Below are 14806 nucleotides of genomic sequence, written 5' to 3' on the forward strand. Positions count from 1 at the left end.
GGATCACTTATGACAATTGTTGACCTAAAAAATTCACATTTTCTTGCTCACTTCCTTTTCATATATTAGGTCCTGTTACGGAAGTCAAAACAGATATATATGTCACCAGTTTTGGACCTGTTTCTGATGTAGAAATGGTATGTATTGCTGGAATTAAAATGCCATTTCCTGTTTCTGAGAAACCATTAACTGCAGTAAGGAGTGGATGATTAATTCATGTCTCTGTACTGTTCTGTCAATCATACAAAGTAGACAAGATTAGTAACAGCTTAATTTATATCTTATAATTAGATACAGCAGGCCTGATTCTGGTCACACTTGCGTTGTTTTTTTGTCTGGTTTAAGGAAATTACTTCCTGGGATTTAAAACAGATTTTTGTCGTGTAGAGACAGAATCAGGCCTTGTGGGGAGTGTCACAGTAAGCATACTGTTGGGGAAAAAAGTAATGTCTTTGAAATTGCCTTTCCCTTCTCAAATGCATGTTATTCTCAGGTGAATAGTAATGACATAATTTCACAAATACTTGTTGACGTTTTCTTTTCAGATGAATTCCTTTTGTTGGTCTTTGGGCCACTTTTAGCATCAATTTCAGCAAACGTTTGACTAATAGGAGTTTTCATAACTGTCTGCAGAAATTGAATGTCAAAATGACATGCATGAACTATTCACTGAAGACAAATATTGCATTTGCAAGTACTGTTATTTGTACCTGAAAGGCAACTGCATTTGGGGTCAAATCCACTGCAATGTGCCTAGAGCGTACCCTTAAATCACACCACAGTTTCTCATTTCTTGGATTTTTTTATATGAAACATGGAAGTAACAGAGCCATATGTGCATTTATATGTTTATACTTCTTTAAGGGAAAGGCAGTTTCATGGCGGTAACTTCCTTCATACGTGGTGCTATCCTGCACTTTCTGGGGCACCTGATTGGTTTTATCCTGGGGAAAGGTATGTGACAGCAAGCTGTTTTTATTCAAGGACTAGGTCCCTATGCTAGTCTTGTGTGGAATTGCATCTTACACATTCAGTGGTTGTTATGCACAGTATGATGCTGTTCAGTGTGACAAAGGGTACAAGAATCTGGAATAATAAGTCTAGTAATGTGTGTCTCAACTCTAAATTGAGTGCTGCAATGAAGCATTTTATGTACTGCCTCATGAGAAATTACAGGTTACCTTGGAGAAGGCAGGAGTGAAAACAAGAAATGGAGGTAGGTAAGGAACTGGCAAAAGGAGTATTTACAGCAGATGTTTCCCCTTTTGTCATTAGGGATTGATTAGGAGGCTATTCAGGGATCTTGGAATTGGTTTTGAAATGAATATATCCATTGTGATATGAATGTGGCTGCATTCATAAACCTTGATGAAAGTGTGGAGTGTGAGAGTCTCAGAACAGAGGATAATTAGAATGTTTTTTTAAAACTGGTTTAGTTTGATTCTCAGAGTTAGAGTTATGAAAAAGGTTGAACTCTCATTTTACAAGATCTATCATGTGCATGCTGATAACAGAAACTGCTACTGTAAGCTACTCAATTACTAGCAAGAAATGACAAAGAAGAGAGGCTTCTCGTAGACTCACTGTTGTAACGCAAAAGTGTCCACACTTCTGCTCAAGACTTACCAGTCACGAAGAAAGAACACGGAAGAAGATTTACACTCATCAGCTTAATAGAGAGGTACTCATGTTATGGGGAAATTGGCTGGTCAGTCTCAGTACCAGTGGTTGTCGACTGGTGTGGTGTCTACTCTGGGATCATCCCCAGCAGATGCCAGTGGCAGCAGGCCAGCAAGATGTCTGCTAACCAGCCTTAGTACCGCCACAATATATATGAGTAGGAGACAATAAAGCATTGTGTGTCAGGATAGTGAAGGCCATGCGCAGAAAGGATATATATAGAGCAAATTTCTTCTCCGTGCAGAAGCTAGAGGTGGTTTACTTGTGTTCCCAAGATAACATGAGCCCTTTTTCATGGTCTAGTCTCCTGTTCAGACCATGATCTGTATTTTTCTGCACAAAAGTAAAGCAAAATGGAGGGATACATCCATAGAGAAGAAACCAAATGTAGTTCTAAGATGCACTGCACTTGCAGAGATGCATCCGTGCCCATATGAATATGACCATACAAGTAGTTTAAAGTGGTAATAATATGCAGAGGAGTTTGAAATGAAGTCTAAGAGCATTATTTGGCTTAACACAAAGATGCACCTTTAAGTTCCAAGGGATTGAAGTTTCCTGTGCTACCTTCTTCAATGCCATGTAATTGTTTTCATAATTGTTTTAAAATGCTTTAACTTCCCAAGATGAGAAATGCATTCCTTTGTCAATTAATTTGCATGTGATTTCTCATGATGTACTTGTGTCTGTAGTTCTGCAGTTTACATGTTTCCTTTGGAGCACTTGAATGACTTTTCTGAGGGATTGAATGGAATAGCTATGTAGTTAAAAATAAATGTGTGTTTTTACGAGTCTATGAATAGTTCATTGTATGTGTTTTGTGGCCATGACAAAGAAAATGTTCAGCTTTCTTCCTTTAAAAGTTTATTCTTGATCAGTTGAAGTTAAATTTCCCTTTTTTGGCTTTGAAATGGAAATAATCATTTCTCCAGATACTTTAGTTTATCTATTTAATTATTTGTTTTTTTGTTGTTTTTTTTTTTCAGTGCTGGCTATCTTTTCTTTAAAAATTTGTTGACATTTGTTGTCACGGATCATTTTGTTTCCAGTAATATGCTTGACTACAAATTAAACTGCCTGCTTCCTGCAATCTAATTAGATTAATTGTTCCTTAATTATTAAACGTGTATCAATTTATTGATATGACTAATGTGGGAAATTAAGGAGTACACAACACTATTTAATTGGTGACAATATGTTTGTGTGGTGGACTTAGCATTTTCTTTACTACTAGTTTATTTGCTCCTGAGGGATTTCTTTTTTCTTTTTTTTTTTTTTTTTTTTTTTTTTTTTTACAGGAAACACTTATACAAGCAAATGTGATCTTTATTTTTCTGCAATTTTTCTGCAAAATACAGGAGTATACAATGGATGTCTTCTTCCGTCAGACATGGGTAGACAAAAGATTAAAATATGATGGCCCTATTGAAATTTTAAGACTTAACAACTTGATGGTCTCGAAGGTGTGGACTCCTGACACTTTCTTCAGGAATGGGAAAAAGTCTGTTGCACATAACATGACCGCCCCAAATAAACTCTTCAGAATAATGAGGAATGGCACTATCCTGTATACAATGAGGTATCTAGCTTGTTTTTTCAGCTTCTTACAATTACTGTATGCAAAAGATATGCTGCCTAGACAAAATGGCAACCAGAGACTATTTAATTTGTTCCATTATAGGCTTACAATAAGTGCAGAGTGTCCCATGAGATTAGTGGATTTTCCCATGGATGGTCATGCTTGTCCTCTCAAATTTGGGAGTTGTAAGTTACAATTATGAAATTTCTTGTAACTACAGAATTTAAATAGTAGAAGTAGATTTTGAGAAATTACTGAATTTTCTGAATATTAGTTGTGATATGCAGTCCGTATGCAGACAAAACTCCTGTTAAGTTCTTTAGGAATTTTATTTAGGACCTTAAAATTAAAGCCATTCAGAGAACTGAAAAGTGGACAGTGATTCAGATACTGTTTTAAACTCACTGTTCTAGCTACACTGTTGTTTGAAGTATATAGTTTTTCTTGGTTCCTAGGGATGAATTGAACACTCAGGGAAGCGAGAGATACTCTGCAGAAGAGGGTGGGATCCATCTCAGCTTACTGCAGTCAGGTAAAAGGTGGCTGGGGAAGCAGTTTACTTGACTTTCTTTACAGTCAGTGGAGTCAGGTTCACGTCCTGAGATAGGTTTTACATTGTGTGAAGATTTGATCTTTGTTCGTCTTATGATGTCCTATCTCCTGGCCTGTAAAGGGAGTCTGCGTGACAACTACAGGCTAGATAGTTTTTAGACTGGTGAGAGAAGTCTCAGTGTGGTGCAGATGACTGTCCTTTTCTGCTTTGTAGTGTGGATGTTATCCAAAATCCTGTAGTTGACTTTTGCTAGGAGTAATGTTTTGGGCCATTTTACATGCAACAGAGGAAGGTAGTAATGAGTCCTTTTTGATTTTAATCCACAGCAGAGATTGCTGCGACCACCTGGGTATGGTTGATGTGCTTCATTTTCTGTCCTGTCGCTCTTCTAAGCCTCCTTGGTCACTGGCTTCTGCTTTTCACTGGGATGTCGTCGGTAGCTGGACAGTAATTTGTTTTCCTTGACCCCTGAATTCTGAAGTTAGAGGTTGCTGGAAGCTGCTTATCCCCTTAGCTTATACATTTAAGTTATAAATCTTGATAGCTAAGCAAAAGGGGGATATTAAGGATGCTTCTCTGATAGGGCTTTTCTCCCAGTTAGTGAAATTAGAAACCAGGTCCTGCTAGAATTGGCTTTGGCATCAGATGTGCCAAAAGGAAGCTTCGATAATGGGGACTTCTCCATTGGCATACTTCTTAAGGCAGAAACATAAATCAGTAGAAATTGTGTTTGACACTAATCTGGTATCTTTTTCAGTGAAACTTGAAGTAGCAATTTCAAATACAAGATTGGTTTAATTTAATTTTAACAGGAGTTTGGACTGCGTAGGGATTGAATGCTAGCCCTAAGAGATGTCTTTTATATTAAATGTTACAATATTTCTTTGTGTGCTTATTTTTGGGCTGCTTTGAATCTTTTACTGACCTCTGATTTCTGGCAGAAGAAATTAAATTTCTGCTTTTAGATAATCATTATTTCATGTAAAGAAATGTGCACCTCATCTCCAAAATGTATCCTCCTTATCATGCTATTTTTACATAACAGTATATTTTAATGTTAAAATTTTGGATAGAAATTTCTAAAATAACTTAAAGATAACCTGTACATGTTTACTGAGGGCTGATGTAGAACAAAGTAGTGTTTAGACTTCACATTCAAATATGAAGTTAATTTGTGTATAATGCTTGATATACTACCTTAGCTCCAATTTATTTTTGGGGGGGTAACGCAGAGGTTGTCTTCTAAAGCTGTTACTGTGTCTTACTGATTGATTTTGGTAGATTTGGGGGGGTGGCATTAGTAAGGTTTAAGAAGTTGTTTCCTATTTATGCAAACTGGTGCTGTGTTGTAGATGCATATCCAAAGAGTGAAATGATTTATACCTGGACAAAAGGACCTGAGAAGTCAGTGGAAGTTCCTGAGGAGTCTTCCAGTTTAGTTCAGTATGACCTGCTAGGGCATACGGTGTCCAGTGAAACCATTAAATCTATTACAGGTAGGAATGTCATCAGTAAGAGTCAATTTGAGTCAAACTAACCCTGTAATACTACTCTAGGCTTTTTTTCTTTCTTTTATGTAAGGTATTTTACTGAATGTCATAGGCTATATATTAGGAGGAGAGAGCGTAGATCTGAATTAGGTTTCTGTCCTTCAGATATACATTTGCAGATTCATTACTGTAGATTGCAAAGGTCTTTCAGAAAGCTAGAATCAGATCATTACTCCAAGGGACAAAATGAGTATTTAATCACTGCTTAAAATGCAGTTTGAAGAGTCAAGAGGATGCCTGGGTGAGGAAATAATTTCTCAGCACTGTAACCACATTATTTGCAAAAGACTTCCTTTGTTTGGTGGTACAAACAGCTCAGGATAAAAGTAGAGCATACAGAATGGGTTATTAAAACCATTAAAAACCCTCTAGTCAGATAAGCATAGGCACGAATGCATTAGTCACAATAGATACTTCTGCTGATTTTCCTTACTTCTTACAGCACAAAAGGCAGCTATGGGCATCCTAAATGAGTGAAGTATCACTTATGAGCAGTTTACTGATAAGCAAGCATACTCTCAAAATATTTTTAAAAATTGGAATCATTTTCTAAACATCAGCAAGTTTGGGTGTTGTAAGATGGTCATAATTAAACAGAGCAGTACGACACATATATTTGCTTTGTGGATATTTTTCTTAAGGATAAAACAGTATTTTGCAGTACTGTAGAAGTTGACCTGCTTGCATATCAATTATTATGAGTTAATGACCTGGTTTCCCTACTATCGATACAAAATTCTTTCTGTATTCTTCCTACTATTTAGATAGTTTAATCCGTTTGTGCTGAAAGTGTAATTGTTTTGTTTAGTATGAGTAATTATACTTCATCTAAACTTACACTATTTTTAATTATTGTTAATGACTTTTGCATTTATATCATTATCATCATGGTGCTGATATATAAACCTAGACTATTCTCTTCAGCAGATGCCAAAGGAATTTTTAAATCATACTTGCATTACAAAAACTAATCCAGAGTTAGCTACACATTTTATAATATTTTATATAGCATTTTAAGAATGACACTATAAGGACCTTCTATTTCCAACATTTTTTGTTTAGAACTTACCTTTGTTCTTGTCTCATAAGATGTCTTTCTTTCTATATGTGTTAAGTATGTTAAGTTGTGTGAATCTTAAAGAGTCTTAGCTAATAGTTTGAAACTGTTAATCTGTGACAAAAAAGTGTAGTCAGAATTTTTTTTTTTTTTTTTAGGTGAATATATTGTTATGACAGTTTACTTCCACCTCAGACGGAAAATGGGTTATTTTATGATTCAGACGTATATCCCATGCATTATGACCGTGATCCTTTCTCAAGTTTCATTTTGGATAAATAAGGAATCTGTACCAGCTAGAACTGTATTTGGTAATTATTTCAGTTTTTCACTTTTTATCGTGCTTTCTCAATTATTTTCTCTAGACTAGGCCTTTTAAGGTCAAGGTATACTGCCTCTGTATTAGTGCAGATGCAAGGACTTAAGGTAAACTGAGAAGAATTGTTACTATCAATGTATAAAGAAATTAGTTTGTGAGACCTTGGATTCAAAAGAAGGTTGGAATATTTATTGAGAAGCATAACCTGGTTGCCTGTAGCAAGTGGGTGTACACTATGAGGATTTTAAGTGCCTGGAGTATCAGGATAAGAAGACTTGGCCCAAAGTGATCTAGTCCTTAGTCTGTATACAGACTGGTTTTATCCTTCAGTGAGCAGCAATGCAATACTTGAACACATGCTTTCTAAAATCCTTTTAAAATAACTTGGTTGGGAATGTGTGAGATTTAGATATCTATATATCTGTGTCATCAGTGGAAGCTTGCAGTGGTTAAAGCTTAGATGTAATTTCATGATTAGTGATCTTCTTTCCTATCTACTGTTGCCATTATGAAAATGGATTAATAAAGAAAAATGATTACAAGATATTAAAAGTGAACTCATCAAAATATAGTTTAAATGTGATGGTATAGTAAACACTGAAAATAAAAATTTTAAAAGCTTCAGCAGAAGACAATGTGTAAGTAATTAAAGGAATGAAATGGAAATATGGTTCCTAACAAAGGAGTAAGACAAAAACATTTTTAAAAGCAGTCTTCATAGAGAGAAATGTCTTGACTTTACAATATACTCTAGTAGAAAGCTAGACTAATCAAGAAAATGTTCTACGAGAAAGCTTTTCTATAGCTAGGTGCTGGAAAGAGTGACAAGAATTAATGTTTCTACGTGATAGCTCACCCAAACATGTGAATGAAGTCTTAACGCTGTTCAGTATCACAAATTAGACAAGATTTATTGTTTGTTGTAAGAGAAATATATCCGGCAAGCAGGTATGTTGTTTCACATGTCTTTCCAGTAATGTTGAATAATGGTACTTCCTAAATAAGTATAGCCATAAACTGGAAAAGTAGAATCTGTATTTGTAGACAAAATGTGGTAATGAAAATGCACAAATTACACAGCAATAGAAGAAATATGTGTCAGTATATCCATATAAGAAGCTGGGAACAAATAATAATAAAGTTTGGACATCCATTAAGTTACGTTTAGTTTCTAATATGCCTTTGAAAAAAAATGTCTTACAGTATGGCTATAAGTACTTTTTTAAAGTTTTCTGTTAAACGCCAAAAGGAACCCTGTTTTCTAAAGGTAATTTTAAGAGAATATAGAAATGTTGCAGGCAAGATGTAAAAACAAAGACAGAATATCTGCTGTGATACTGACTTTCCAGAGGAACAGTCAGAAGAGGCTAAACAAAAGATTTTCCATTGGACAATGCATGGCTGGAGAGAACTTGGCAAAGATAACAGAGGAAGGACACACAAAGAACAATATAGGGAGTTTCTGCCTGTCAAGATGTCTGTTAATATGAAAAAGATTCTGAACGCGATGCACTATGAACACTTTTCACATGGAATAAAGACGTAATTTGGTTTTGCTATATATTCTGAATGTTTAACAAGTTGTGTGGCTGGGAGATAGCATTCAGAGAACATCTGTCTTTTTATGTAGCTCTAGTATGCCACTTGAATAGAACACATGCATAATCTCTTGCTTACAAACCCGTTGTATGATGTCTGAACAGTTTATCTTGCTGATGAGCTGTTTTTTACATATCCCTGAAATAAGAGTATCTTGCTGGGAGCTGTCTTCCAGGACACTTTTTCACAAATAAGTGTGACCTTTTGCTTTCTTATGTCCATATTAAAAATAAACTAAAATAAAATGGGGAGGGATTGGGCATGCAACTAAATTCTAGTAATGAATCTGTGTTCAGGCATTTGACTTAACTACAACCATATGACAAACTTCTCTTCCAGTTTTAGCTTATGAGTGCTGAGTGGTCTGATAAAGCATGCATGGAACTGCAGCACATGTCCTTCAGGTTCTTTTGTGAATTTGGAGACCACCGTAGTCCAAAAAAGCTGGGTAACAGTGCTGCAAGAGAAGGAATGGATGAGTTGGAAGATGTGAGGACATTGCACTGGTTTATTGCCTATTAGCCAGGCTTGTTTATGCAATTGCATGTGAATAGTGGTTTATACTTTTTATAAAAACTTCTTGCTCTGTTGCTGAAACTTTTAAGTATAGGAATTTAATAAAGCTTACTAAGTTACCCCAGTAAGAGCTATAGGCTTGTGAATCTGATGATTGTGGAAGACGAGTGTTTCTTAAAGTGAGAAAGAGAGAATTTTCTTTTCCAATCAGTTTTTTTTTTTTTTTAGTAGTGAAATACTCTTAATATATTTTTTTTCACAATTATGTGCAATTCTGATCAGAAGCTTGCAAATATTTTGCTCTGGATAGTTACAGTTCATATGTATGTGCATATATATATATTGTGTGTGTATGCATACAAACACAAGGGCAAGAAATTAAGTTCTGGTAAAATCGTGTGTGTGTACATATATGCGCACAGGTTTTTACCAGAACTTAATTTCCTGCCCTTGGCACATATCTAGGAACAGCTGCAGTGGCAACTTGCAAGTCTCTCAGAGGAATTGTTTTAATAGGAAAAAACTGAGGAAAACTGGGGTAATAAACAGTGTAATACTGTACAGCCTGCCTTCTGCTCCATATATCTGGTTAGTCATTCATTGGTTATTCGAGTCATTTCATCCTATTTTTAAATCTGTTAAGTAAATGTCTTTTTAAAATACAATTCAGACAACCTATTTGCTTGAAGAGAACAAGAGCAGAATCAGGAAGGATAGGGTAAGCAGGGATGTGTCTCTTTCAGGATAAAATAACTTCCCATAATTCTTTCTCAGAATTAAATATTTTTAGTGGTGTGTTTTTTCAACATCTTCCCACTAAAGAAGATTTTGTGTTTTTTATCCTGCTGAGTTTGCTCTAAAATGCTATTTGAGCTTTTATGAGCTAGACACTGCTTCTTTGTCTTTAAAAAACAAGCTAGCAACAGCAACAGAAAGCTCTAATATGAGAGACTGGCTTAATTTTTTCCTATTTTCTGTATGACAATGTCTAGTTGAAGGTTTTTTCTTGGTAAGTTACCTAAATGAGATATGCCTATTTAGGAAACAGAGTGTGTGAAGGTTGTGTTTGAAGACAGACTATCAATTATTTTGAATTCTTTTCTGTGTATACATTTAATCTTGAATTACTGTGAGTACAATGTTGTTTTCATAAAAGTGAAAACATATGCACTTGTTGTCAATCTTCCTTGAGATTATTGTGGTAGCACTTGAGCAATGTTCACTCTGTACATGGCAGTTTCTATTTGGGAGACATGGGATACTTCATGTTTTAACTAGTCTTGGAATAGTTTGGATGAGAGGAAAAAAAAATCATACTTTGTTTTTCTATAACTAGTGTTTGCACTTGAAGCGTCACAATGAAGTGGTCATATTGTGTGAGCTCAGTATTCATGCATGTATACTTTAATTGAAGTTGTTCTTTCAGAAGATGAAATCCTAATTAAATTTAATTGGTTGACTAGCAGCAGAAGAATTTAAAAATTAAGGTTATGACTTACTAATTAACAGAGTTGTTAACATAATATTTGAGTTTTCCTTAGCACCAAAAAAAATTTGCCATGTTCTAGTGGCATCTGGTTTATGAGCGTGATCAGAGTAATAGGTAGATTTCCAAAACCATTAAGGAGAAATCATGCTTTTCTTGCAGTCTGAAGAGCAAAATATACCCTTGTTAAACAACTTAATTACATTCAAAAATTTAAAAAATTATTTGTTGTAGGAAATTCTACAAAATTTGACATAAAAAATATGTATTGAAGGCTTTCACCTTTTCTGCACATGAACTGTAGATAACCTAATGAAGGCATGGCTCTTTTAAAAACTGGTTATCTGTTGTGCGTGTACAACTACTGCTCATTAGTACATGGTGATTACTGCGACTTAAGTCTAATGCAGTATTCATAAGATGCATAGAAAGGCTTTCCTCCATTTTCTTAATCTAACAGAGGAATGAGTTGTCTCTAATCCAGCTCTGTTATTTCTTTCCTGTGTTCATTTTTATGAAGAGTGGATTGCTGAGTGTACGATCTCAGAAGTTCTAAAGATTGTCTTGTCAAGCAAACACAGGGTGCTCTGTCTGATGGCAACGTCTGAATCTTGCTCTTATGGCAGTAGTATTACACAGTGCATTATTTTGCTGCGCTGGAAAAAATGTAGATATGTTATACTGTATTTCCTGTGTTGATTTTAAATGTGAAAATCTCTAGTATTATTACTTTAATTTGTGGTAATATATATACATACATTTAACTGAATAGGAGATTTATTTTCTTCAATTTAGTGTCAAGATTGAGTGTCACATTCACTGGAGTAACTTTTGTTACAACATTTTTCAGTGTAACTGCTTTTTCATTCATAATAATTGGCTTTACAATCAGAGATAGAAAGGGATTTAAATCACTCCTAGGTGATATGAAACTTTGTCTACTTTCATATTCTCTGTCTGATTTACTTGCATTCAGCAGTGCTTTTGTTTTGTTTCTTTGAAGGAATAACCACAGTGTTGACAATGACGACACTGAGCATCAGTGCAAGACATTCACTGCCAAAAGTATCATATGCTACTGCCATGGACTGGTTCATTGCGGTCTGCTTTGCCTTTGTGTTTTCTGCTCTTATTGAGTTTGCTGCTGTCAACTATTTTACTAATATTCAAATGGAAAGAGCCAAAAGGAAGACGGTAAAATCCCTCCTTGAATTTCCAGTTGCTCCAATACAAAGAGAAAAAAGTACAGAAGAGACACACACGGTACGTTTTCAGTTTACACAAATATTTTCCATTTTTCTTTTTGTAGCCTTTCTCAACAAAAACAAGTCTTTAACTTATTTCCTCTGAGCCCCAAAATCTCCCTCTGCCATTCCAGCATCTTCCCATCCCTTGTAGAGGAGACAGTGAATAAAGTTCTTGACATTAGTTTCAGCTGGTCTTCTGCAACCCACCAGACTTTTATCTCCTGCTCAGAACTGTGAAACAGAAGAGTCTGTTTTGCATTCCCTTGGGGACAGCTACTCTGGAGGCATGCAGTTCCCTCTATAGGGCAATCAGAAAAAAGCGCTCAGCTCGTTCTTCAGAATCTGGATCCAGAGTTGTTATAAGTGTCTGGCAGACAAGTTTCCCTCCTGTGTGAAGTATAAATCAGTATTCTGCAAGACTAATGCTATGCCATATTTAATGAAAAAATCCTGTAAAACTTTATTTGATTTTTACCTGCAGTATTAGAGATTGGAGGAGGAGGTTATGTCTGTCCATACCTGCCATCTCTTCTGTATTTTGTTGTGTTTTAGTGAAGGTCAGTTAGAATGGATATCTTTAGGAAACTTTCTTTTCCTTTGTGTGTTGATTCTGCTTGGACTGATAATACAGACAAGATATTACAGATTATTTAGAGAACATGTTATCTTCTATGATTATTTTTTTTTAATGAATTAAAATATGCTAAAGCATTGCAATTATACTTCAGAGAATTTCTCCAATCAGCACTGTTCTCCTTTCATTACACTTGTTGCCTGTGTAGAATTTTCTTTCTTAATCAGTTATAATTTCAGGAAGTTTTTAAAGAACATTGGATAAAACATTTGTGTGCACCATAGATGTCATTTTTATGTTACCTGTATATCTGCACAGGAGCTCACCTCAGTTCCTGAAAAGATTTTGGGGCTCTTAACAGAATGCTTTTCAGCTTTTATAGTGCTTGAGGTTGTGAGACTTATGTGATAGTTACCTCAGTGTGTGGAACAGCTAACAAGGGTATGATCTTGCTTCCAGTTGAGCTTGCCAATGATTCTCCTTCCCTCCCTTTTTTGGTTCCCCTTTCCTTGCTAGCTGCTACATTCCTTCTCCTATTCTTCAGACACATAGCTAACAAAGTCATTCCACACTTGCACTCGCCGTATGGTAGGCCAGTAACTCTGTTATGACTGGCTCTCCTGACAACATCACTCAAGATGTATGACACTGACAGCAGCATCATAATTCACTCTTCCTGTCAGACTAGTTTTGTAATTTCCTTTTACTGAGTCATGGTTTAAGAACTACTGTTTTAGATGAGCTCTTGGAAATTTTGTCTTCTGTGTCTTTCCACATCTCATTTGTTTTTTTCCTTATTCATTTGCTCTTTTTTGCTTTCCCACTCAATCGATTTGATATCACACCTCAGTTGGTTTCCACCCACTTCCATTTTTCTTCTTTGTTCTCCTATCATAAATCATTAGAGTTTTCAGTCTTCTGGCTATGTTGTTCTGCTAGCTCCCACTTCAACTTAAAAGAATAGATGTGTTCCTGAAGAGTTTATTGCATGTCACTCTGTTTGCTGCTAGCAAGAGACAGGAATAAGAAAAAATATGTTTATGGCAGCATGTGGTTCTTCTTGTGCAATAGAGGTATTAGTGTCATTAGTTTATCTGGATAATCTTGACTATACAGCATTCTGTTTAATATAGTATCGCAGGCACTCTGAGCAGTGTTAATAAGTATTTGTTTAGGAGATAGTCAGGTTTTACTTGAATCTGTAGAAAAATAAATTGCACTATAACAGATGATACTAGATTTATTTATAAAATCTAATTAAATCCAGAGGGAAAAGACAGTAGTCTTCTCAGGTAGTAATAGCAGAGGTTTAAAATACTACTTGTGATTCATAGTCAGAATTTCTGTGTATTGATCTTGTACTTAGCTTATCCAAAACATTTGTGTAAATGGTTATTTTAAAACAAACAAAACCCATCAGCAGCAACAACAACAGTCCACACAGATTCATTCAACTTTTAAAGCTAGGCAGCTGGAGGTGTAACAGTTCCACTGCAAAATTAATGTGTCTGAGGTAGATTTGGTAATCTGCTGACACATTTGGGGATTTTGAAAATACTCAAGGGAGCAATCTAGCATTTAGTAGTTTTATATATGAACACTATGAGTTTGTATAACAGTGATAATATTATTTGCACTGTTATTGTGTTTTCTCTAGTCATGCCCATGTTAAAACTTTCTTAGCTTTTCTGTGGGAGATGTAGGGAATTAGCCCACAGATATGATAGGCTTAGCTATCAGGCAGTGCCTTCACTGACTAGGTGATGATTTCTGTCCATGTATTCTGCTTCATAGAACGGTCTTTAGAAGCTAATGTGACTGGCACATTGCTTTCCAACCTGATGTGTGATACAGTCTTTCTACTTAATATTTTAGTTCTAGGTCTAAAAGGATAGTCTTGAATCTTATGTCTTATGAATCTAATCTTTCTCCATGTGTACTGTCTAACCAGTGCTGGATTTCCAGAGGTTAAAATCCCTGCTTCACTGCAAATTTGTGGTACACAAAGAATGCAGAGTGGTAGCCTATAGCATATCATCTCTAAGCATTATTTCTCAAGGTAAATGCTACACATCCATAGCTATATTATAGAATTTGATTTCTTAAGCGAGCTGATGCTTTTGTTTTGTTTTTTAAAGAGCTTGTACTATATTGCCACTACTGTGCTAGAAATTCTGTTGTTAGCACAATCACTAGAGATCAAGGAAAAACTGATTTACACCGTTGTCTCCTGGGATTTGATTGTCTTGGGACCAAGCTTAATTGCTTTTAGGTTGGAAGAACTAACCTGTCCCAAAGCATTCTGAACTCCTTTCTTTACTAAAAGCAGAAATGATGTTGCAAGCGTGTGATGGAAATGAATGATTTATAGTTTGTTATTGGACTCCTGAGTCTATTTTTATGCTTCTGCACTGTTTCCTTTTCCCTGTATTCCTATGAAGTTTATTTTTAAAGACCTACCCAATTTTGGAGATGAAAAATGTTACTGAAAAATATTCTTCAAAAATAGGCCTCTGAACAGTGTTAGCATGAGCTTCAAACTCAGCTGTTTGTTTCAAGAGTGTGAAACTTGAAAAAAACAGGTCAGTCTTGAGCAAACTTATTGAATGGATTAATTTCTTCAGAGTTGATTTCAAGGAGATTATA

At 35.5% G+C, this 14806-nt stretch overlaps 1 protein-coding gene across 2 annotated transcripts in view; it reads left to right on the top strand.

Annotated features, from left to right (window-relative positions):
• The window catches only part of GABRA4 (gamma-aminobutyric acid type A receptor subunit alpha4), a 46698-nt gene that overhangs the window by 9690 nt on the left and 22202 nt on the right, over positions 1–14806 (top strand). Inside the window, exons 3-8 of one of the 2 annotated variants that reach the window (XM_085223220.1) lie at positions 70–137; positions 2979–3259; positions 3362–3444; positions 5165–5308; positions 6578–6730; positions 11343–11602. In XM_085223220.1, coding sequence (XP_085079346.1) covers positions 70–137; positions 2979–3259; positions 3362–3444; positions 5165–5308; positions 6578–6730; positions 11343–11602 — 989 coding nt within the window. The remainder of the gene's footprint in view (positions 1–69; positions 138–2978; positions 3260–3361; positions 3445–5164; positions 5309–6577; positions 6731–11342; positions 11603–14806) is intronic. The other variant, XM_085223221.1, reaches the window with a different exon arrangement.

Source organism: Meleagris gallopavo, chromosome 4 (genome assembly GCF_905368555.1).
Source record: "Meleagris gallopavo chromosome 4, MGAL_WU_HG_1.1, whole genome shotgun sequence".
Lineage (NCBI taxonomy): Eukaryota > Metazoa > Chordata > Aves > Galliformes > Phasianidae > Meleagris > Meleagris gallopavo.